The sequence below is a fragment of the Chelonoidis abingdonii genome, chromosome 4 (assembly GCF_003597395.2).
Source record: "Chelonoidis abingdonii isolate Lonesome George chromosome 4, CheloAbing_2.0, whole genome shotgun sequence".
Classification (NCBI taxonomy): domain Eukaryota; kingdom Metazoa; phylum Chordata; order Testudines; family Testudinidae; genus Chelonoidis; species Chelonoidis abingdonii.
Genome location: NC_133772.1, coordinates 110,129,086 through 110,152,635, shown reverse-complemented (window position 1 = coordinate 110,152,635; position 23,550 = coordinate 110,129,086). Strand labels below are relative to the sequence as shown.

Below are 23,550 nucleotides of genomic sequence, written 5' to 3'. Positions count from 1 at the left end.
CCATGCACAGATACAGATCCTTCTCTGTAAACAGGATCCTACCTGGCTGCCTTTTCCCCATCACTTCTCATGCAGGCTGTCTTGTTCCATTTCTATATGCCTTTCGCAGGATAGGTGCTGCCCCCATGTGATGAGCACATCTCACCAACTTTTATTCCTAACAGCAAAGTTCATCTCTTTTTTTGAAAAGTCCATTCATATGGATGTTTTTAACTACACAAATAGGTGTTTCTGAAAATCCCCGGAGTTGTCCCTCAAATAAGAGGTCAGATGCTGGACAGAGGAAAGAGCATGGCCACCCCCTACTTGTGGCACATGTGCTTTCTCCCTCAAGGATGATAGGTGCTCAGTATGTTTTGAAGTACAGGAGCTGTAGTTTCTATTAGCTCATGTCACTGGCCTGCTCCTCTGTGCTGCTTCCCAGAGAGCCCCTGCTGCCCAGGGCTGAAATTGTTCTACAGTGAACCTATTACCAAGGCAGTGGGTGTCTTCATGCTTGCTTCATGAGACCTCAGAGTGTCTCTTCTTTTGGATGCTTCCATATATAAAGCAGAAGCTTTTAGAGTTCTTGCCATTGTATGTGAGGCTCCCAGGAAGTTATATCCATTACATGGCCTCCAGCTTTTCCCTTGTCAGCCAGCTGGCTTTATTGGAAACACATGGTCTCATCTCAATGGCACCTTTGAGAGCTGTGGGAACATTGGATGGGCTTTTCCCAAAAGGGCTATGATAGCAAATTGGGGGTGTTCATAGCTGTGTGCAGAATGTCTGAGATCTGCAGGCTAGCCGTGCCATGGCTTCTGTGGGAGGTCAGGGCTGGGTAGGACTGTATGAATGGGAGATGCTGGGAGAGACTGATGGGGAGCACTAGAAGAATGGCGAAAATGCATATTTGTGCAGATGTGTCAAAAAAAAAAAAAACAGCTGAGGGAAAGATTGCAAGGAGAAACACTGGTTGGAAGGGCCAGCGTGTTGGTGTCTTGATATAGACTCAGTCTTGGCTGGTGTTCTACTGTCTGTATGCCACTGGCTGCTCCTCGCCACGGCAGACTCTAGTTGGCCACAGCTTTCTTGAGCGCTGTACTCACACAGGACTCCCAATTCCACTGTTGCTTTCTGTATGAAATGAGATGGAGGCAAGAAACCGAGCCTAGACTGGATGTTAAGGGAAGTGCTAACTGTGCCATTGGATGTGGGGACTAGATGTTCGGGACCCCAACTTGGCTTCATATTTCATCACCCAGTGCTCATGGAAAGAACAAATTGTATTTGTTTATGTACATTTATGAAAACCAGATCCTAGCAGTGCTCAGGCCGAGTGCTGGGAGCCCTTCATGGATCTGGAAACTCACAATCCTTAAAAAATCACATTAAACTACTTAAAGGGAAATAAAAACTGGATGTGAGCCTTGGTGCTGCTTCAAGAATAAGGTCTAAAATTTGTTGGGTTTTTTTTTTCTTTCGTATTTTTACCTTAAAAATTCATTAGAGGTTTTGTCTGTCCTGAAAGATGCAATGGCCTTGTCTCTTTCTAGTCTTTTTCCCTAAAATATCCCATTATTGATGCTTCTGGTGAGTTCCACCAGTGGTAGCAATGTTGGCAGCTGTAGCGTAGACAAGACTCTCAGGGCTGTTGGCATTTTACCACTGAGTCAACTATGTTGTTCTTTTAAAACACGGAGGCTCCCAAAATTACTAACACCAGGGGAGGGGAACATAGTGTAGACAAGGCTTTGGTCATCTGTTTCCCCCAAGGGATTGGGCTGAAATAGAGATGCCCAGCTAGGATGAGATGCCTCATACTGTGAATGCTATCACCCATGTCTCCTTCTGAACCCTCCTAGTGGCCTCTTGCACACAAACAAGAGAGCATTTGCTGCTAATCATACTCTGGGTCCTTCTGAAATGAAACCACTTCAAAGCAAGTCCATCTATTCTTGCTAAGGACCACAGCCTTGGTAACAACACGTCATTGTCAACCACAGCCACAGGCCTCATAGCATCAGCACAGATGTGCTGCCTTCATCCACAGCCAGGAGGAGATCACTGACCAACACTGCTAGTTCAGTTTCTGTCCCTTACCCAGGTCTAAGCCCAGATAGACCATCTCAGGGCAATCGGAAGATTGCAGATACAGCCACAAGAATCCTCAAGAATCTTTTTTCAGAGATTAGATACCTATCAAAAGCAGGCAAGATTATTAGCATCAAGAGTTGGTTTCTTGTGTTAAGGTCTCACCAGAGCCTCCTGGAGATCACCTGGCACTGACATTCTCTGTGAACAAAGGGCCCACTCTCTCTCTGCTGGGCTTTACCAGCCCAGAGGGATCTGGTTCCATTACACAGGTAGCGACCTGAACATCCCAGCGCCTTTTTGACCACAGCTACACTTTGAGCAGAGTTTTTCATTGACTTGGCTATGGTTATGCCCTGGTCTCCTTCCTGAATGGTTCCAGTTAACTAAGAACCCAGCAATGTGTGTGAGTAATTAAAATGACTACTTCTGATCTGCATTAATTTGTATTACGCAACAGTGAACCCCATCTGCCCTGGTGCTGCCCTTTCATCTACCTTTGTGAGGTCTCTGAGGAGTTTCTCACCATCCTCTGTAGTCTTGCATAACCTAAGTAATTCTGAGTTATCTACAAATGCTGCTGCCTCTTTGTTCATATCCTTTCCCAGATAATTGAAAAATACATTTACACAACAGTCCTAGCATAGAACCTCAGGGCACCCCACTGTTAAGCTTTGCCATGCTGAAAACTGACCAATTATTCTGACTCTGTTCTCTGTTACTTGGCCAGTTTCTGGTCTGTGACAGAACTTTAACCTCTCACTTTGTGACTACTCAGTTTAATAGCAGTTTTCAGATATCTAAAAGGGTTTCATCAGGAGGAGGGAGAAACTTGTTCACCTTAGCGTCTAAGGATACAACAAGAAGCAATGGGCTTAAACTGCAGCAAGGCAGGTTTAGGTTGGACATTAGGAAAAAGTTCCTAACTGTCAGGGTTGTTAAACACTGGAATAAATTGCCTAGGGAGGTTGTGGAATCTCCATCTCTGGAGATATTTAAGAGTAGGTTAGATAAATGTCTATCAGGGATGGTCTAGACAGTATTTGGTCCTGCCATGAGGGCAGGGGACTGGATTCAATGACCTCTTGAGGTCCCTTCCAGCTCTAGAATCTATGAATCTATGAATATATGGCCTCTTGTGAGGCACTTTGTCAAAGTCTTTATGAAAGTCCAGATAAACTGTGTTAACCAGCTCTCTGTTAGCCAATCTTTTGCTGACATGCTCACGGAATTCTAGCAGCTTAGAGAGGCATGCCTTTTCTTTACAGAGGCCCTGCTGGTTTTCCCTGTCATGTCCACCTCTGCGATTTACAAATCTATTTTTAATTACCAACTCAACCAATTTACAAGGTACTGACCATAAAGCTCACTGGTTTCTAATTCCTTGGATCACCCCAGTGGGTTTTTTTTAAAGATCAGTACAGCATTTATACTTCAGCCTCCCAGTATAGAAGTTGATTTTAACGAAAGAATGCATATTTTTATTAGCAACTCAGTCACTTCATTCTCCAGTTCCTGCAAAAAAACAAAAAACAAAAAAACCTCTTGAGTGAACGCCATCTGGGCCTGCAGACTTCTGGCTTTATAATAAATCTGTTTCTTCATAGATTCATAGGGTTTAAGTCCAGCATGGACCATTAGATCATCTAGTCTGACCTCTTGTACATCACAGGCCATCAAATTTCAACAAGTTACTCGTATATTGAGGCAAATAAATAGACTAAAACATATCTTCTAGAAAGGCATTCGGTCTTGCTTTGAAGACACAGAATATGGAGAATGTGCTACTTCCTTGGTAGTTTCTTTACAACAGTTTGGTCACTGTTTTAAATTTTGTGCCTTATTATTCCTAACTTTGTCTGGCTTCAGCTTCCAGCCATTGGTTCTTGCTATGCCTTTCTCCAATAAATGTAAGTACCCTTTGGTACCTGGCATCTTCTCCCCATGAAGGTGCTTATATACTGTAATCAAGTCGTATGCTGACAAAGGCAGGGCGCTCCGGGTCGGTTGGTGCTGTTGGTCACCAGAGGGGAGCCAGGAGCCAGCATGATAGCAAAAGGTTGTGACAGGAAGAGTGGGAAGATGTTTACCCAAGAGCTGCTAAATGGAAGAAGCTCTGTGCAGGGGACAAGAATGCCTCTGCGATGGGCAGTAAGGAGCATGGCCTTGGAAGTTGGGAGCAGCTTTGTACTCTCTTTGCTTGGGTTCTGCAAAATGCCAAAACCTACGAACAAAGTTACCCCCAAAGTTGTAAATGCATTAGTGGGAGTTTGTTCCCTGTAAAGTTTCCCTCATTCATGACTTTTATGTTTATTTCCTTAGCCCAGCTTCTCTCCTGTCTGAGTCTCTGGTCTCGTCAGTGCCCAGGACTCAGATAGGGTTGAGGACTCGTTCTCCAAGGAAGCTCCCATAATGAGAGGAACTTACATACAGCCACTTGTGTCCGGAGTGAGAAGGGTAGATAAGAGGAGCTATAGGACTTTTTTCCATCAGCATGGTCCCATCTGATATAGGCAGTGCCCACGGTAGTGATGGAGCTGCTTCCCAGAGGCTCAGGGCTTTCCTTGTGCTAGGAGAGAATTGCTTTATTTCTTGAATGGTTTATCAGAGGGAGAGCGACTCGTACTGGCATAACCCAGTCAGGCTGCACAAATGGTACGTATGACTGCAAACCCCTTCCTGGGATCAGGCTGCAGACACCTCAGAATGCCACCTCACCTGACTCCGTACCATTCATCTAACGCAGTGGTTCCCAAACTTTAATAACCTGTGAACCCCAATGTCAAGTCTCACAAACCCCCTCCTAAAAATGAATATTTTCAGAGATTTTCTCCTTTGCCCAAGTATAAATTATAAAAGCAGTGATCTTGGAAATATGAAATTTGTTTTTATGACATGCTTATTACACACTATTTATTATTATTATTTATCATTATAGTATTTTTATTATATTATGAAAACAGCAACACTCTTCCAGATCTCACTTTTGTAGCTTGTATCACTTTGAATAAGCCTGTTATAAGACAAGGCTCCCATGTTTCATCAACGAGTATCAGATGTGAAACAGCATGAAGGTATTTAAGAAGCCACTCAAAGAGTTCCTCCTACACACGCATTCAGGTCTTGAGCAGTCCAGGCAAACAAGACACGTTACAACAAAGCTCAAACTTGTTCTTCATAATAATTTTAAAAACAATACTAGCTGCCTATTTAATTTTAAAAACAGCAAAATATATCCGCCCCCCTTTCCATTTCTTATGAGGAGTCTTGAAGTTTAAATCTCCTCAGTGTGATAGATAGGCTTACTTTGATCTGCTTAGCTCTTGGAACTCCAGGGCCTCTGGGCTGCTGGCCCAGTGCTGCCTGGGGTCCCTAGGGACAGCTCTGTCTGCCATTAGGGAATTTTTCCCCAAGAACCCCCTGTAACATTTCACAAACCCCCAGGGGTTCACAAACTCCAGTTTGGGAACCGCTAATCTAATGGATGCAGGCATTTGTATATTAGCCTCAGCTTGGATTCCTTATTGGAATGGTTCCCTGTTATACAAGACAGAAGAGAGATCAGGCTGGCCTAAGCAGCAGACTGACCAGCTCCAGAGGCAGCTCCCTTCTTCCTAGCAGATGTTAGGCTGCTCTTCTGCATAGCTCTCTCCAGAGCAATTAATTTAAAACAGGGGCAAACTAGAACATCAGTTGTAACAATGTACCATTTTTGTCTGTTTGCAGGAGCTGGCATGTGCAAGTGTGACTGACTCAAAGATAACTAACCCCTGGGCTGCTGGATTAAACTCTAGTACAGCCCATATTATCCCACAGCACTGAGTCTGTTCCTGCAACAGTCCTACGGAGGCAGGGTTGCTTCTTATTTGCTCTGCTAATGTGAGTGAGCAGTATAGTGCTGCTCTGTGCGTGCCTCTGCACAGACGCTCTGGCACACAGGTCTCTCTTAGGTCCAGAGAACTGTTTATCTGGAGCAAGTGGGATGAGAGGAACTGGGTCTCATGTCTGGTGCCCATCTGTTTGCTGTGGTATGGTCTTCCATTCCTCTGCTGGACATTGAACAGACAAGCAGGCAGACAGAAGGACCTGCATAGGGCTGGCACTGCAGGCAGAGAGGAAAGTGAATAAGAGGCTGGGAGCAGCTGTTGCCTCTCCTTGCACGTTTCCCAGACTGGCTTTCTTAATTACTCTGAGCAGGTTCATCACCTGGCTGTACGGTATTGGGACATGCATGGTGAATGGTTCCAGCATCATCTCTACTTCAGGTGTCCCCTGAGTTCATGGTATTCAAGCTGAGTGCACCAGGACAGGAAGGGGGTTACCTCTGAGCATGGCCATGTGGGCAACAGGCTTTGTGTGACTGCCCGGGTGCTTGTGTGGCCAGGCAGGGGATTTCTTCGACTGTTGCAGCCCATCAAGCTCAGTTCAGTCTGCAACCTCAGTTCTACTACAGTCCATGCTGCAGCCTTCCTCATGCTGCTGCAGTTTGCTCATCCCTGGGGCCATGCCACCCCTGCCCAGGGCCTGCAGGGACTCTGCAGCCCCCAGGTACTCACAGGAGCTGCATGCTTTTTTGAGAGTGTAAGACTATTTTCCAGTGCATGCTGTGGGCTGCATGTGAAGTGGGGAAATAAGCCATTGTGCCCCCTGGGTTTGGTGCCTTTTTATACTGAGATGTTTTCCAGGAAAGGTGAGTGCAGTGTGCCCAATTAGCATCCAAACATTTGTTTAGTGACAGAACCGGACTCTGTATTATCCTGGAAGGTGACGGGCTGATATGACATACAGAGTTCTGCGCCAGGAAGCCCTGTGGGAGATGCATCAGGAGAGGCACCGGGAGGTCACTAGCATTGTGGTGAAATGGCAGGGTCTGGAGGGAGTGAAGAGCGGGCGCTGCTCACCTTGACTGGCAGACAGGAGGCTCGGGTTTCGAGCATAGCAGTGCGGGTTCATATAGAACACTCAGGGCGCAGCTGCAGGAGCATGGCATGGTCATTGTAGTAAATATTCTTTTTCCATAGGACTCAAGGAAGGATCGTCTTCCCCATCTCCCAGCACACTGGGTCTTCACGCACTGTCCGGCGCTACCCAGCTGGTAATATTCAGCTAACGTCCAATTCTCTACCCAATGGGAATGGGCATGAACAGAGCAGCTCTGGACCACATGTAGCCTATCAAGAGGATACGCTGTCTCTCTGGGGTAAGACCTACTGGGCTGCCAGTATTTCTCAAGGACCTCCTTGGGAGGGGCTGCATTTGCTGATGACACCGAAATGATAATCAGAGGTGTAGCAAATACACAGGAGGCCCAGATCATCTACCTAGCACCTCACAGAGTGGAGGGGCTGTAGGCAATACAGTGGGATTCAGCTCTAGTGAGTGAGTGGAAAGTCCAACTCCAAGGAGAGGGAACTAAGCAGCATGGAGAGAAACCTAGGGGTGGAGGAGGAGTCTGCGGCGAACAGCAAGTGCTAGAAATGGCTTGGGTGGAACCTATACTCCTAGGGGCACAAAAACCAGTAACAGGTACATGCATGTGTGTGAACCGAGAGAGGGCATAATGCTGCTCTCATACTGCTCTGGAGCCAGCAGTTCCCTGGGATGGTGTTGCAGCTCTAAAGAGAGAGAGAAAGAAAGTACAAATGCTGCAGGGATTGGCGAAGCCCCATTGCAAAAGGATGGACTGAGAGAGAAAAGTGCAGATGGTAAGAAAGAGAGAAGCTTGGGGGAATATGATAAATGCTCCCAGAGATAGTAACTTGGGATGGGAATTTCACACTCTGGACATTGTCTGAGTCAATTTTCTCTCAGTATAATCAGAGAGCAGGGATGCAGCAATTCTCTGCTCTCTGATTTGTCTGTGTATGTCTGATTTGTATAACCTACATGTGGTTGGTTCTCTTGGCTGGTCCCCATAGGCTTTGTAAGGTGCAGAGAGGCAAGGCTGCTAGAGACAGCTTGCATGAGATTGCCAGGAGAGAACCCCACCCTGATGCACCTAGGAAGGGTTCAGAGTGCCCTCTGCAGCTCCTGACTGAGAGCTCTCTCCTGTGGGCCTACTGAGATGTGGGGTACAGAATGTGCAGGTGGCATCTAGCCAAATAGCTCCAGACTGTGGGCTGACTGTGCCCTTTTGCCCATTTGTTGCCAGCCAGCAGAGCACGGCAGGCCTGGAGAGAGAGAGCCTGCTCCTTTTTCTGGTTTGAATAGTTTAACTATTTTTTTCTCTCCTTAAAAACAAACACCTAGGAAATTCTTCACAGAAAACACTGTTAAGGAACGAGAAGAGTGCATGGTGAAATGTCTGGAAGTCAGGAAATGCCACGGTTAGGGCTTGACTACATACCGGTATAATTATACCTGTACATCTGTACTGGTATTACCCCCTGTGGGGACACGCTTATTCCATTATGAGTGGCCTTTTCCCAGTTTAGCTTATACTACTTCTAAAGTGACATTAGCTAAATCCGAAAAAGGCCAAGAAGCAATGGCCAGAATCATAGAACAATTTCGACCCCTGGGCAGACAATGACTCCTTCTCCCCACAGTAATAGCAGAGCAATGATCCAGTCAGAGAAAGTGTGCAGCAGTGCACCGCCACAGCTGCCCTGGTGCTTGGCATGCCATGTGCAAGTCTTGCAGTTAGGATGCAGATGCTCCTGGGACTTGGCTCTGTTGTTTCCATTCTGCACTGGCCTTTTTCTTCACAGGGGCCAACCTGACAGAGAAAATCCGAAAGATAAAGATTGTCTTCACCCCCACGATCTGCAAACAGACATGCCGGAGTGGCCACTGCTACAACAGCTGTGAGAAAGGGGACACCACCACCCTATACAGCCAAGGGGGCCAGAACCATGACCCCAAGTCTGGCTTCCGCATCTGTGAGTATCCCAGGGCTCCAGCCTCCTCCCTGCCTGGGCTCCTCCTCTTGTCTCAACAGGCCCTACAGACTTGAGCCATGGCTTCTCCCTGTGCTCAGAAGAATGTCTCACTCTCCTAATCAGGAACTATTTCATCTTCTCTGGGGGCTGACCTCATACACACACCCCCACTCCCTCCCCTGGGAGGGGGGAACCTCATCTTCACCCTACTCCTCCCATTCTGGGTGGGGGGAGAACGGATTTCAGTCAGAGCCGCAGACAGGCCTCACAGTCTCGGTCCCAGGCAAGGCCAGCTTGCTGCTTTCATTGGCATCCAGTCTTGGGGCTGCCTTTTATCACCTAATTTCATCCAGCTCTCTCCTTTCACTCATGTGGCAGCCAGGAGAGCTGGCTTCAGCTTGTGAGTTGTTTCAGTGAACAGGGCTGCGGAAATCTTTCCTCTTGTTTCCTGGATGGTGGGATTGCCTGGGAATTTTCTGTGTCATCTAGTGAGTTGGGCAGGCTGTCTGCCCCTCACACCAGGGATCCACTCAGGCACTGGCTCCCTGGGTGGTGGGATAGGGCTTTTCATTTGCTAGCCTTGGCAATCCCGTGGGGGTGAGATGAACTGTTTCAGAAGCACTAGAGTCCCTCCAAAACCAGGAGAGTTTGAGAGAAGTCCTGGCAAAGGTGGTGGGGACTGAGCCAAGCGGATGGTTTACGTGAATTGCCCCAACGCAGCTGGGTGTCTCCTCCCAAAGACTGATTGAGTGGTCCCAAAATCTCCTGACTAGTGAGTGTCTCTATGTGGAGTTCTTGGAGAATGGTGGGTGCCCATCTGCAGGGCTGGCTCCAGCTTTTTTGCTGCCCCAAGCAGCAAAGAGAAAAAGGAAAAAAAGCCTCGATCGGCAGTACTTCAGCAGCTGCTCTACCACGCTGCTTCGTTCTTTGGCTGCAATTTGGCAGCTGGACTGGATGTGCTGCCCCTTTTCATTGGCCGCCCCAAGCACCTGCTTCCTGCCCTGGTGCCTGGAGCTGGCCCTGCCCATCTGCCAGGCACACAGCTTTACCCCAAGTCTAACAGGTCACCAGGGGACCTGAGGCAGGAATGTCTCATCGATCCAGGAGAGAGGTTGATTTGTTAGTTAACCCCAGGCACCTAACTCTTATTAGAATAGGCCCTGGGTCGTCTGCTTCAATCCTGCCCTGTGATGAGAACTGAAAGGAGTCACTTGGGGTGTCATTTGCAGATGCTTTCCTAAAGCTGTGCAGGCAAACGACTCCTGCTTCCCTTCTGATTCCTCCATCCCATCTCAGTACTGTATCAGCTTCTGCAGACACGAGACAGGCCCAGAGAGAGGCTTCAAACTCAGTCCTCTGCCTGTTCCATGTCCACTGAGCTCCCCTGCCCCTTGGCTTGTCAATGAATAGTAACCCCTGCCCAACTAGGTTTCTTAGAAACTCTGATGCTGAGGGCAGGGATGCTGAAGGCATGCTAACTCCTCTCTGACTCCACTGTGTGCTGTTACATTAGCCCCCAACCACCTCTAAGAGATCCTGCTGGTGCCAGCAGTATCACCCTGGCTCTGTGGGGCTTTGCAGTGGTGTGTGTGTGTGTGTCAGTGTGTCTGTCTCTCTCTCTCACCAGCCACAGTGACAAAGCCCAAGGGAGAGCAAATCTTCCTCAGCGTCTGACTGAAAGAAACTCGCTCCATTCTGAGCTGAGCTAGGGTCTGTGGTTTCTCCTCTTGCTCTCTGCTGGTTAGAGTGACCTTCAGTGGTGAATCCAGGTTGCTTTCAAGAAATGAAGTGCCTGCCTGCTGCTGTGCTGGGCCTGCTGCTTGGTTACTGCAAGGCTGCTGCTGGGCCAGGCTGCTCGTCTGGGATCCCAGGGCTGATGCTGGGCCGCTCCCCAGCCACAGAGAGTAGCTAGGCTCCTCTGTTAAGCTGGTATCTCTTTGCCTTACAGATTTCTGCCAGATCCCCTGCCTGAACGGAGGGCGCTGCATTGGCAGGGATGAGTGCTGGTGCCCATCTAACTCCACAGGGAAGTTTTGCCACCTGCCAGTTCCAAAACTGGAAAAAAACCAAGTGGGAAGAGTCCCAAAGACCCTGGCCAGCAGCTCCATGAAGCAGTCCATGTACACGCTGCCTCTGTCCAACCAGCTCGGTGAGCATGGGCCTGGGCCACCCACCCTTTCAGGCTCCCTGCACATGTGGTGTAGAGAGTAGCTCTGGCTGGATATCTGGGCCCAGCTACCCTTCAGAGCATGGGCTTGCAAAGATAGTGCTCTGGAGACTAGAACATTTCTGGATACGGATGTGTGGAATTCACGGGGCAGGGGAGGGAGGGCTCTGGTCTGGGAGATAATAGGGGGAGGAAGCAGTGGGGCTAGCTCTGGGGTCAGTGGAAGAAGGAGGTAAGGGGTTGGTCCAGTGACAGTGGATCCCTTAACCCTAACACACTCTCTACACCTTGGACAGCCCCATCCCTCGCACTCACCCCACATTCCACATGTGAAGTAGGGGATGGAGTGATTGTTATTAGATTAAAATATTGTGCCTGCCCTTCCCCCAAGCCTAGTGCCAGTTTCCTCCCGGGAAGCCCATGACTTCCCCACCTTGCTGCAAAACCCTCCAGGTCTCTCTCATGCCCACGAGTGAGAACACACCTCAGAGCAGGTCCAGGTATCTCAGTATTCCAGCGCCCTCACCCTCTCCTCTCCTGACCAGTCAGTTATTAGATCATGGGCTCTCTGGGAGGGCCTGGGAAGGGGTGCAAGTGCCTGAATTTGCGTGTGAGAGCTTGTTGTGAGCACCTGGTGACAAGGCCATGTGAGAGTGCATGCAGATGAGCAAGTCCCGAGTGTGCAAGGCCTCAGCTACCCAGAGGCAGCAGGACCTGAGTGCTGTGCCTTTTTCATGCTGTGAGAAGCACCCACAGGAATTAAACCCTACTGCTCTGTTGAGGCAGTGCTCAGGGTAGGAATTTCAATGCATGGCTGTCAGGGAATATCAGAGTTCGGATGCCCACAGTGCCATGGGCGCAGCCACAAGGCTGAAGTCAGTGGGAGCTGGGCATGTGCCTCTAAGTATAGTCTGTGCGAAGGCTGCCATGGGAACACTGGACTCTCCTGGCTTGTGCATATGACCCCTACCCCCACCGTAGCATGACATTAACCAAGAGTGTTGCACTTAAGCACTGTCCTGTGGGTTCTTGATGAGCTTGTCTCAGGTTGCACAGGAAGGCTCTTCAGGGTTTGCCCAGCTGGGAAACTAGGCAGACGTTTTCCTTCATGACACAGGTTTTCTCTGGATTTCCCAGTGTTGTCGTCCCAGAGTGGCCTCAGCAGTCAGTGTTCCCTCCACAGTGACTCACTGGCAAACGAGGAGCTTCTCCCAGTGCCAAGTAGGTCACCTGGGCAAGCGTAGCTGAATTGTCAGTGTTGGTCTAAACTCATCTTCCAGCTTCCTTAAACCCTTCCCTGGTGAACGTCCACATCAAGCACCCTCCAGAGGCCACTGTGCAGATTCACCAGGTGGCCAGGGTGAGGGGCGACTTGGGCCAATCGGAGGAGAACAGTGTGGAGGCTGTACTCCTGTCTCAGCTATCCACTGGGCCACAGCACAGCTACAGCAATGGGAACAGCAACAGTATCACCACAGAGAGTGGCCAGCAGCAGCGGCCCCCAGAGCTTATGGGGAGATGTTTCCGGGAGACACTGCATGGACAGGTAAGGGCTGCACCTGTCCTGCTTCGGGGGAAGTGGTGCGTGGAGCAGTGAGTGTGTATGAACATGACTGCAGTGCATATGCGGCATGCTGTTATGCAGGCTGTGCGTGCAGAATGCAGTGCACTTGAGTGATGCATGTGCTGCATCTGTGTGCTGTGTGTGCAGCTGCAGTGATGTAGTGCCTGGATGTGACCCAAAGCTGGAAAAAGAGGGCATGCCAGTGGGACCTGGGGTCACTGCCTGGACCCCGTCGTGCCCTGTGCCTGTGTTGCTCAGCCCTGACACCTCTCACATACAGTCTCCTTTGAATAGGTGCCCTACTTCTAGAAACAAGACTGTCTGATTACTGGGTAGGAAACATAGGAAAGTTCCCCTCAATCTCACACAGTAAGTGAAAGTCTGATTTTCATGGCCTGTTGCCTTCCTGTGCATCTTGATCAGAGCTAGGGAAGCAAATGCCCCTGGGGAGTTGTCTAGCCCTTCCCCTGCACTGACTGGATTTTATTATTTTGCTTTTCCCCATTGGAGATTTCTGGCCCCCAGTCTAACACCTGCGAATTTCCAGGGGCGAGCTCTGAGTGAGACCTATAGTCTGATGGACCAGGACTCTTCCTTCTCCCCCAGCACCATGAATACAGCCCTTGCTCTCAATCTATTCCTGGTACCTTTCCCGTCATTTGCTCTTTTCCATCCAAAACATTTTTAGCTGGATTTAATTCTCAGCAATTTCCTAAAGCAAAAATAAATGAGATCAGACCCCAAACATTTGACATGTGAATGCGGGGCTGGAAAAGTCCCATTCAGCTGTGTGAAGATGGAGAGCTCTCTAAACCCGACCTCGGTCCCAGGGGGCTCTCCCTCCAAGCAGCCAAGTTAAAGGAGGCCCCGTTAGAGATACGATGATGCTCTCCTGGGACCCATCAATCTGCGGAGGGTAGCTCTGCAGTAGGAAGAGGGGCCGTGCTTGCTGGGAACATGCCTTGTTTAACTGGAGCTGTGGCCGAGCAGGCTGGGTGACGGCGAGGAGCCCAGGCAGGAAGTATTTGTCTCTTCTGTCTGTGTCTGAAGCAGAGGTTATTGGAATGTGAGCACTGGGCATGTGGCCAAGTGTCAGATGGATAGGGGCCAGATTTGGCCTATGGGCTGCGACATCTCAACTCTAGCAAGGAAGCTTGTAATCCAGAGGGGGAAAGAGACTCATTAAGCAAACAAAAGCATCTTACCACAAGCTCCCCATGTGGGCTAGAGCTGTGCACCCATCTCACTGAGTAATCCCCGGGTGGCTCAGAGCAGGCACTGGCCTTATCCCGGGCTTTGCTGGGTGATCATCTCTGAGTCATGCTCCGCTCTGTCTAGCACCCCAGCCCCTCCAGGGGGGCAGTCATAGAGAGGCTCGTGTTTTTCTGTCTGCTAGACTGTTTACTGTCTTAAACTGTGTCCCTGGCCCTGCTCTGGCCCTGCAGGGAGCTTTGCTGTGACGGCTGAGTTAGTGTCTAGCAAGAGGCAGTCATCCCCTGTGCTGGCTGTGCTCCCCTCCTCTGCAGTGAGCCAGGGCTTTATTCCTCCTCCTTGCCCCTCTCATCCTACACCACCTCCCATGCTGCCCTCCCTTGGATACTCTTGCCCTGGAAGGGTGGAGGGGCTGGGAATGGTGCCTGGCATAGTCCTACTCTAAGAATCCTGATGCCTCCTCTTCTCCTCCATTGCAGTGTGCTAACCCACTGGAGGGCCTGGCCAAGTTTGAGGATTGCTGTGGCAGTGTGGGGCTCTTCTGGGGGGTGAACCGGTGCATCCCATGCCCCCCGAGACCAGGTAAGTGCTGCTCCAAGGGAAACTTTAATGGAGACAGTCCATGGCTTCTCAGTACCAGAGCTGAGCTTTCTCCACACACACTACAGAAGGCAAGGGGATCCAGAGAGAACAGAAGGCTGCTCCAATCAGCTGAGGAAGCACAAGGCTCCTCTCATTTCAGGCCTTTTGGAATGTAGATGGCCTTTGCTGAAGGCCTCTGGGAAGGAGGGCATGTCTAACGTGGTGTCTTGGGTGATGCTTGCCCTCTCCAGCCTTAGCCCACGCGCTGGGAGGAGCGGTTTGGTTTGGGCGCTGGCTTGAAGCCCAGTATTTTCCCCACAAACCGCCTCTGTAAAAGTTCAATGCAGCCAGTGGCTCGCTCCATGCCAGATACACTAGGAGGGAGAAACAGGAAAACAACGGCCGAGGTTTTAGGAGGTGCAGCCCTAGATTAGCCAAGGAGGCTGCAGATTCAGCTGATAGAGTTACGGGCCTGCTCTAGGCCCAGCGCGGGCTTGGCAGGGACTCTGGAAATAACACTACATCAAACAATTGGCAGGAGTGTGCTTGGAGTCCATTCCAGGGACACAAGAATCCAGGTCAGGTTTTTTTGGTCCCAAGAGCTGAGCAGACTGATCCAGCACAGACTTAGAGGAATCCTCAGCCACTAGGCTAGGACCTTGGGCTCTCACTGTGGGGCTCATTCCTTGGGGTGCTGTGGTTTCTGGAAGGGCTCCCCAGCCGGGGGAGGGGGAGAGAGTTTCCCATGGACTGGGTGACTCCTGCACTGTTCAGGACTGCTGCCCTCTCTCTGTGGGAACACGGAGTTACCAGCAGGTAGTGTTGGCAGCTTGGCAAGATGGGCTTAGTGTTGTGCCCCCATGCTGCTTGTGGGATGGTGGAGGGGGCCTGGGGCTTGCTTCCCGCCCCTGTCCTCAGTGGAACAGGGCCTGGGGCTTGCCTCTCCCCTTTTGTCATGATGGGGCCCAGTGCTCCGGGACAGGGGTCGGTGTCATCCCCCCTGCTTGGCAAATACAGGGCCAGTAAGATGGTCCTGGCACTCCGAGTGGAGGTCAGGTTTCAATCCCATAGTGGGGTGAGTGCGTGAAGCCAGCGTGCAGTCTGGGGAGGGGATTACTGCATTGGAAAGGAGAGTCTCATGTGACCAAATAGCTGCTGCCAGTAACCACTCAAACCTGTGTGCAGCCAGCCAGGTCTGCCCCTGCCTCCCAGGCTCCTTCCATCCCAGCCGTGGTTAAGCAGCTAGAGAGCTTGCCAGGGGAGATTGTCCGGGGCTGTTCGGGTCTCTACAGCCCTCTCCACCTATTCCCTGCCTGAGCTTTGCTGGATGGCAGGGACACCCTCTCTCCAGGCTCAGTGCGGTGCGATGCCAGCATTAGAGTCACAAGTGCTAAGTCCCTGCTCTTAGCATGTCGTGTGTCAGGCTGCAGCTCTCCCCACAGACCCAGCATGGCTTTATGACAGCAGGGAGCCGGTGCCCTTGGATTCCTTATTAGGATTAGATCAGCCTCTGTTCAGAGCCCCCATAAGAGACACCTGCTGCTTCTGGGCAGGACAAGCTTCATTCCCCCTATCACGGTGATTTCACAAAAGGCAGCGTGCTGGCCCCAGAGGCACCATCAGCCCTATAGACAGAGAAAGGAATGGAAGCCTGGTGATGGAGCTAGCCAGGCCAGCGTGGTGTGAGTGGTCCTGAGTGCCATGGAACTGAGGTCAGAGAGGGTGTGCCGAGAAGGGGTGGGCTTATTGGCAGGGCTGAAGCCAGACTAGAATGGCCCTGGGGTACCTAGTGTGGGGACATGGGAGAAGAGGATGTTCTCTGGTATTTGGTGAGAAAGGGGAGCTGGCTGTGGGTTAGTCCTTTGAGTGCAGGGAGTTCTGTCCTGTGCCAGCTGCGCTGTGGAGTGCAGTAGGCACAGCACTGCTGAGCTCATACCTGCTCACCTCAGCCAGAGATGGGACTCGCGCCTGCTTCCCCTCTCTTCACCTCGTCTGTCCATGCTCAGCACTGTAGTATCAGAGCACGACCTCCTCTCTACTCCTTCCCCCTTCCCCCACCATGGAGACTAACAGGAATAGACCCCTGAGAGCTAGACAACAGGAGTAAAGGGGAACAACTACATGGAACAGGATTGTTGGCGCCTTCAGGCAGTGCCTTAAGTCAGGCCCACCTCCTGCTTGTGTGCATTTACTTAGTAATTTAGATCATTCTGTCTTCCCTGTGCCGCCTGTTGCTGGGATGACATTTGTGTGAGATGCTTGACTGGTTTCTCAGTCATGGGCCATGCTAGCTGGAGCCGTGTTCCTTGAAATGTGGACTAGGGCCTCAGCATCTTGGCACCAATGTTAAACTGAGGTGCTCTGAGTTGCTATGACCCCCTTGCCCTGTGGGACTCTGCTGTGGCCCCACTTCTTGCTGCCTGTTTCTCTCTGCTGGCCCCAGTCTGCTCCAAGGGATGAGCATGAGCATGTGCGCTATGCGAAGGATCACATGGTTGATGGGTTTTGTACAAACAAGGAAATGTACCATAAAGGCATTCTACGCACACAATCCCCGCCCCCCCCCCAATATTTGGTTTCTAGTGATCCTCTGACCTTTAGCTCTATAACTGCTGTCTTCACACCCTTCCCATCCCCATGTTCTCTGTGCACATCCTCCATTTTCCCTTTCTCTCTGCTCCCTTTATTGAGAGCAGGGCTGCACATGGCATCTTCATTAGGCTACTGATGGCTGTAAGAACTTCCCACCTCCCTGCTCTTCGCCAGGCGCTGGGTATCCCATACCAGTGAATTCTACAAGCGTGCGGCCCAGCAGCTGTTGTCCCCTCCCCCCGTGTTAGACCCCTGGATCTCAGAGAACTGCATTGACTAGGAGGGACACAAATCCCATAGATTTTCACGGGAACCTCATGGCTGGATGGGGTGCTGCCCTTCAACTGTGCATGGCAGGTGGATGTCAGTGAGAGAATCCTAGGTTACTAACGTATGTTGAGTTTATCACTCAGGAGCGCCCCTGATCTCTGCGTGGGAAGTCTTGGCCGTCAGTGGCGGCAGGGACCAGACAGACATCCCATAGGAAGCAGGCTTCACCCCTGCAAACACGAAATCTCCACCTGTGCTCTTAGCAGATAGCTGGGGAGGGCGCTACTGTGTTATAAATAACCATGAACTCCCAGTGGCTCCCAGTTCCATGGCTTGCCACAGTGTGTCCCTGCAGCAGCTGGGGCTCTGGGGAGTGTGATACTGGTTCAGATGGCTGTTTGTCTGTTGATTGAGCTCAGACAGATGGATGCCTGTCTGGCTTTCATCAGATTAATTCCATGTGGACGTGAAAGTCAACAGCAAAGAGTGCATCCCCCATCTTCTTCCTTCCCATGCCACCAGGAGATCCCGGCCTCAGTCCCTGGCTTTGGCCTATAGTCTCCCCTTGTGTACATTGGCAGAAATTCAGGTTAGCTGGAGAGGCCGAGAGCTTCCATTTTTCTTTCTCTCTGTGCAAGTCTCTAACTCTGTTGAATCCATCCTTGCTTTGCTGCTCCTTAAATGGCCCTACATGGTGGAGATCACATGGCATGAGAACAGCCAGACAGCTGCCACGTGCTGGGGCTGGTGCAGGGGGAAGGCTGCAGTGCTCTGAATGAGGACAGTACCACTGAATTGCTGATGTGCTTTTCCCTGGAATGTGCTTTCAGCATCTGATGCCAGAGCTCAGACAGAAATGAGTCAGGGGCACAGGTTCCTCTTCCACATTCTCATCTCTCTCCTGGAGGCACCAAGTGCCAGAACCTCTCTTCACCCACAGCTTTGCTCCATACCTCCTCTCCTCAGGGCTCTCAGCATCTGTGAATGCTCCTTTCTCCACCCAAGGTGCTGGTAGAAAGAGGCCTTCAACCTGATGCTTGGAGTGTATCACTCTGCATTGTGCCCACCAGCAGAGACTCCACATCCCATGTTCAGAGCCCAGCTGTTTCTTTCAGACTCAGACCTGGGCCCTGCACATTGTTCATATTGTTGGGCTGTAGCTCATTGACCTGGTCAGCCACACGCACAGCAGTGGTGCATCCTGCTCACATACAGCTTTCCTCTGGCACTGGAGATTTCCAAGAAAGCTCCCCTCTGTGCCCTCCTGTCCTGGGGAGCTGTGCACCAGGACCCAGTCTCGACAGCTCTTGGAATTTCAAGCATTCCAGCAACCAGAGACGGAAATGGCAGAAATTAGCTCAGCGTAAACACTTACAAATGTACTGCAGGGCAGCCAGGCAAGAGCTAGACAAATGAAGAACTTGTTTGGATTGACTTGCTGCCTGAGACACTGGATTATTAGTTGAGTCTGGAGACAGACGGACGTCTCTGCTGACTTGCCGCTTTCACATTAGGTACACATTAGTGTGTGGGAAACATCAGAGAATTGGATGAAACCAAGGCCGACAGCTCTCTGAATTCTCCTGCCACGCCCGTCCTTCCATGACCAGCCCCTGCTGCTGTTCTTCATTCACCTAGCACCAACAGTGGTATGGGCACTTCATACGCCTGTGACGATGCGGTTATGGCGGGACCCAACTGAGAGTGCCAATTCAGGACCAATTGCTTAAACGTGGCAGTTACAGCCCAAAGCTGGGGTTTTTCCACCTCTAAGGCAAACCAAACCAGCCAGACAAAGAGGACTTGGGTTTCACCCCACTGGCTAACACAAGTCACACAAGCAACTTCCTTAGACACTCCAGTTTCCCAGTATCACCACCAGTGCCACTTGTCCTGGCGATGAATGGTTCTGAAAACCAACACCTCAATAAAAGAAAACGGTTCTCTCGATCCCAAAGGACCAAGCCCCAGACCTAGGTCAAAATACACATCAGATCTTACCCACAAATCACGCTGTTGCCAATCCTTTAGAATCTAAAATCTAAAGGTTTATTTTAAACGAAGAGGTAGAATAGAGCTAGAATTGCTGAATGAATCAGTTACATGCAGTAATGGCAAAGTTCTTATCAGAGCTTGTAGCAGGTGATGGAGTAAACTGCAGGTTAAATCAAGTTTGGGAGACATCCCTGCGGGATGGTCATCAGTCTTGTGCAGAGTTCAGTTTGTGCAAAGTCCCCCAGAGGTAGAAAGCAGGATGAAGACAAAGATGGCGATGAGCTGAGCCTATATAGTTTTCCAGTGTAAGAATTCTCTTTGTTTACGTGGAAATTACAGCAAATGGAGTCTGGATCACATGGGCAAGTTCCTGCATACTTTGCTGAGTTACAAAGCGTATTGCCTTCTCTCAAGTGGGTAGTTTGTGATGTCTGTATTGTGCCCTTATGGGCCATCAAGCAGGCTAGGCAGAGCTAACACCAACTTGTCTGGGATGTTTCCCAGAAACACAGTACAAATTTGAAATACAGACAGTATAGAGCCAATACTTATAACTTCAACTACAATTATACATACATATGGACACCATAATCATAACCAGCAACCCATAACCTCGTTTTTGGCACCTTATATAACCCCCTTTACATAAGATTTGGTGCCAGTACAGGTCCTTGGTTGCAGACATGTTCTGTGTGGTCCCAGTTTATATCAATAATGTCACAATGCCACATCTATGTCCAGTGGAGGCTGGGGCTGAGATGTGCCCAGGTGGGATGCTTTTTATTCCAACCAGGGTATCAGCCTCACAGCTTTCATTTGCATGTGTGATTTTCAGTTGCCTGGTTTGTCCACACTCTGTTGGGGGGTGGGGGACACGGATTTCCAGGCCTCCTGGAAGAGGTGTGTTTGAGAAGGGACCTGGAAGAGGAGCGCTGAGGTGTGGCAGAGTGCACAGGGAGTGGCTTTTGCCCACGTTAAGTTGGTGGTAAGACATCCAGGAAGAGATGTCGGAGACAGGCTGAGACATGGGATTGGGTCGGGGGATATGTCAGGAGGGGTTGTGGGTCACTGATGTACTGAGGGTAATTAAAGCTGTGTGAGTGGATGAGATGATCCAGAGAGGGTTTCAATGGATCAGAGGATGGGGCCAAATGTGGACCCCAGTGGGAGCCACTTGCAGAGTGGAAGGCAGGAAGGAGGATCCCCTGGAACAGATGCTGAAGGATTGGCCAGAGAGGCTGGAGAGAACTGAGGTATGAAAGCCAAGGGAGGGCAAGACTGCATGAAAGAGGATGTGTGGTTGGCAGTGTCAGAAGTAGCTGAGAGGCTGAGGGGTGGGATGTTAGAGCGGAGGCCCTGGGATTTGGCTGGGAAAAGGTCAATGCCTGTGGGGAAAGCAGTATCAGAGAAGTGCGGAGGGTGAAAGCCAGGCTGATGTTTGTGTTGTGTTAGAGAAGAAACTGAGTTGCAGGGATGTAGTCAATGTCCTGGCATGAGGTCAAGAGGCCTGCGACAGGACGTGGAGTGTTAGGACCATTCACAGCAATGCAGTGTTATTTCTGCTGACTCACCAGCCTAGTTAAGTCCTGGTTAGCTTCCAGCTTGGGGCTGGAGTGCCTCTGTGAGGCATGAGGACCAGGGAGTGCAGAGGGGAGAAAGCGAGGTAAAGGTGATGTCTTTAACTGAGGTTTATGTCTTACTCTTAAGTTACCAACAGAGGCAAACCCCAGGCAGGGCATGAGTTTGGTCACTAACCCACTGTGGCCTCAGTGCAGTGTCCCTTGCCTACCACTGAAGCCGTAGGATAAAGGAGGACAGAAATTGAGAGATTTTCCCTGCAGCTAAGGTGTGTGTTACACCATATGACACAGCAAAAACTAACACAGAGGCCAGTTCCCCAAAGTGCTTGGTGATAGAAACCCCAAGAGAACAGAAAATAAAGTCCCAAAAGCTTCTCCAAGCAGATGGACCACCCCCAACACACACCTCTTTTTCCAGCGCACTGTATTTCCTATGGGTTTTGCCTCCCAGGGCCATTCTCAGTCTGGCAGAAACCCTGCCCTAATGCCCTTAGTGCTGCCTTTTTCAGGCATTGTCCCCACCAGCAGAGGCTCAGAGCACTGTGTCACTTTCTCTAGGATGGGGCCACAGAGTGGAAAGCTGAGCAAGATAGAAATAGCACCCATCCCTTTTCCGCAGAACCTGGTGAGCTCTGTGGGAGTGAGCATCCCTGCGAGGATGGGTTGCTGCTGGATTTGTCCAGGTGTTGTGTACCGTCTTTTGCACTGACTAAACAGCTGGGAGAAACCACTTCCCTTCTGCTCCTCCCAAACAAGCTTTCAAGAGTTTCTGGGTGGAGCAGTAAACTAGTAAAGCAGCCCCTTTCAAACTCTGCCCCTTCTCTTCTCCCACAGGATAGCCAGGGGTCAGCCTAGCAATGGGCCCAGATCGGGCAGTCCTGCAAACTCCCTGCCCAGTAGGGTTCACTCCTGCTGCTCTCCCCCCCCCCCCCCCCCCCCGCAACATGGGTGGAGGTTTTAACTTCATTAAGATACGTTCTTTGAAGGCCATCATTTTATTTCAGAGGGGTAGCCGTGTTAATCTGGATCTGTAAAAAGCGACAGAGTTCTGTGGCACCTTATAGTCTATAAGGTGCCACAGGACTCTTTGTCACTTTTTATCATTTTATTTGTATTTCTCCCACATTTTTGAAGGTTTTGTCCTAGAGAAGAATCGGAATGTACTGGAAAGTTGGATCCTGTAGTGTCTGGCTTGGCATCTGCAATGTTCCCCACACGGACCTCCCACCATGTTAGGCATAGCTGGCAAGTGGCTGGCTGCTTCTCCTGTTGGAGCCACAGTCATTAGATATATGGAATGGTATTGCAAGCCACATGCCGTTCTCCCTGCTGCACCCTTAGGCATTGTAAAGGCAATTGGAACCCTCTTGGAAATCAAACCCTGGCTGGCCTCACCACAGTCAGATCGGGGATGATGCAGAGGAAAGAGATTTAAAAGATTTGATGAAGCCTCCAGAAGGACCTAGTTTTACTGGAGTGGCACCGTCTGCCATGGACGCTGGTCTCACCGTGGCAATGCACGTGAGCATGGCTGGAAATGGGAAGGAGCTGAGGCTTACACACGATTACACTTTCATAGTGCTTCTTGGCCAGAGAGATCCCAACAGGCTTGAGACACATTTCTGACTTGCTGTCTGGAGGTCTCCCTTTGCCCATCACTTAGTTGTGGCTTAGTGGGCTGCAGCAGCTGGTTCACAGTGCACAGCAACACAAAACAGCACATTAAATGCAGAAGAATCTTGTATCCAGTTGGAGCAGCTAGTAAGGTAGAATGGAGTTACCCCAGCTGAAAGTTACCCCAGCCACCAAGGCTAACAATCCAAAGTAAGATCTTAGCTGACCGCATGTGGGCAGGATCTTGGTTTCACAGCTTGCCTCAATGACAGCACCTCCAGCAACACAGCGCCCTCACTAGGGCCTTGGGCAGGGCCGGCGCTTCCATTTAGGCGACCTAGGCAATCACCTAGGGGGCCAGGATTATTGGGGGTCGCGTTTTGCCGGCGGGGCAGCAGACGGCTCTGGTTGACCTGCTGCAGGTGTGCCTGCGGAGGGTCCACTGGTCCCGCGGCTCCGGTGGACCTCCCGCAGGCACACCTGCGGCAGCTCCACCGGAGCCACAGGACCAGCGGACCCTCTGTAGGAACGTCTGCGGCAGGTCCACCGGAGCTGCGGGAGCAGCACGCGGGGCGGTGAAATGGCCGTGCGCCTAGGGCGCCAAAAACACTAGCGCCGGTCCTGGCATTGGGGAATGTTGTGACTCACGGGGAAGCTATCTGTCACATATCATCTGGAGGCAACATGTCTGGACAGCAGGACTCTTAAGCCCAACGCCCTTTGGGGAGCTTTAGAGACCCCTGTTCTCAACTCTCCCAGAGTCCCTTGGGCCTTGCCATTGTCCACTGGCTCCAAGAAATGCACTCATTTCCTCGCCCTGTACCTAGCAGTCTGCCTGCTCCTAGGGATGCAGTCACTTGTGTGCTTTCCCTCTGGAGCCCATTGCTAAGGCTGAGCTGTCTGCTTTTCTGTTGGCAGTGGCTTCAGCAGCTGGGTCAGAGCTTTCTCCTCTTGGGGAGCAGGTCTTTTCTGCTGTGTGTTAAATCAGGCTGAGGTTTCAGTGGCATGCTTGGAGCCTTT

At 50.7% G+C, this 23,550-nt stretch overlaps 1 protein-coding gene across 4 annotated transcripts in view; it reads left to right on the top strand.

Moving 5' to 3' along the window:
* LTBP2 (latent transforming growth factor beta binding protein 2) overlaps positions 1-23,550 on the top strand; it is a 122,716-nt gene that overhangs the window by 44,421 nt on the left and 54,745 nt on the right. For all 4 annotated transcript variants that reach the window (XM_032802065.2, XM_032802067.2, XM_032802066.2 and 1 more), the window contains exons 4-8: positions 7,095-7,273; positions 8,784-8,954; positions 10,903-11,103; positions 12,402-12,667; positions 14,377-14,479. In XM_032802065.2, coding sequence (XP_032657956.1) covers positions 7,095-7,273; positions 8,784-8,954; positions 10,903-11,103; positions 12,402-12,667; positions 14,377-14,479 — 920 coding nt within the window. The remainder of the gene's footprint in view (positions 1-7,094; positions 7,274-8,783; positions 8,955-10,902; positions 11,104-12,401; positions 12,668-14,376; positions 14,480-23,550) is intronic.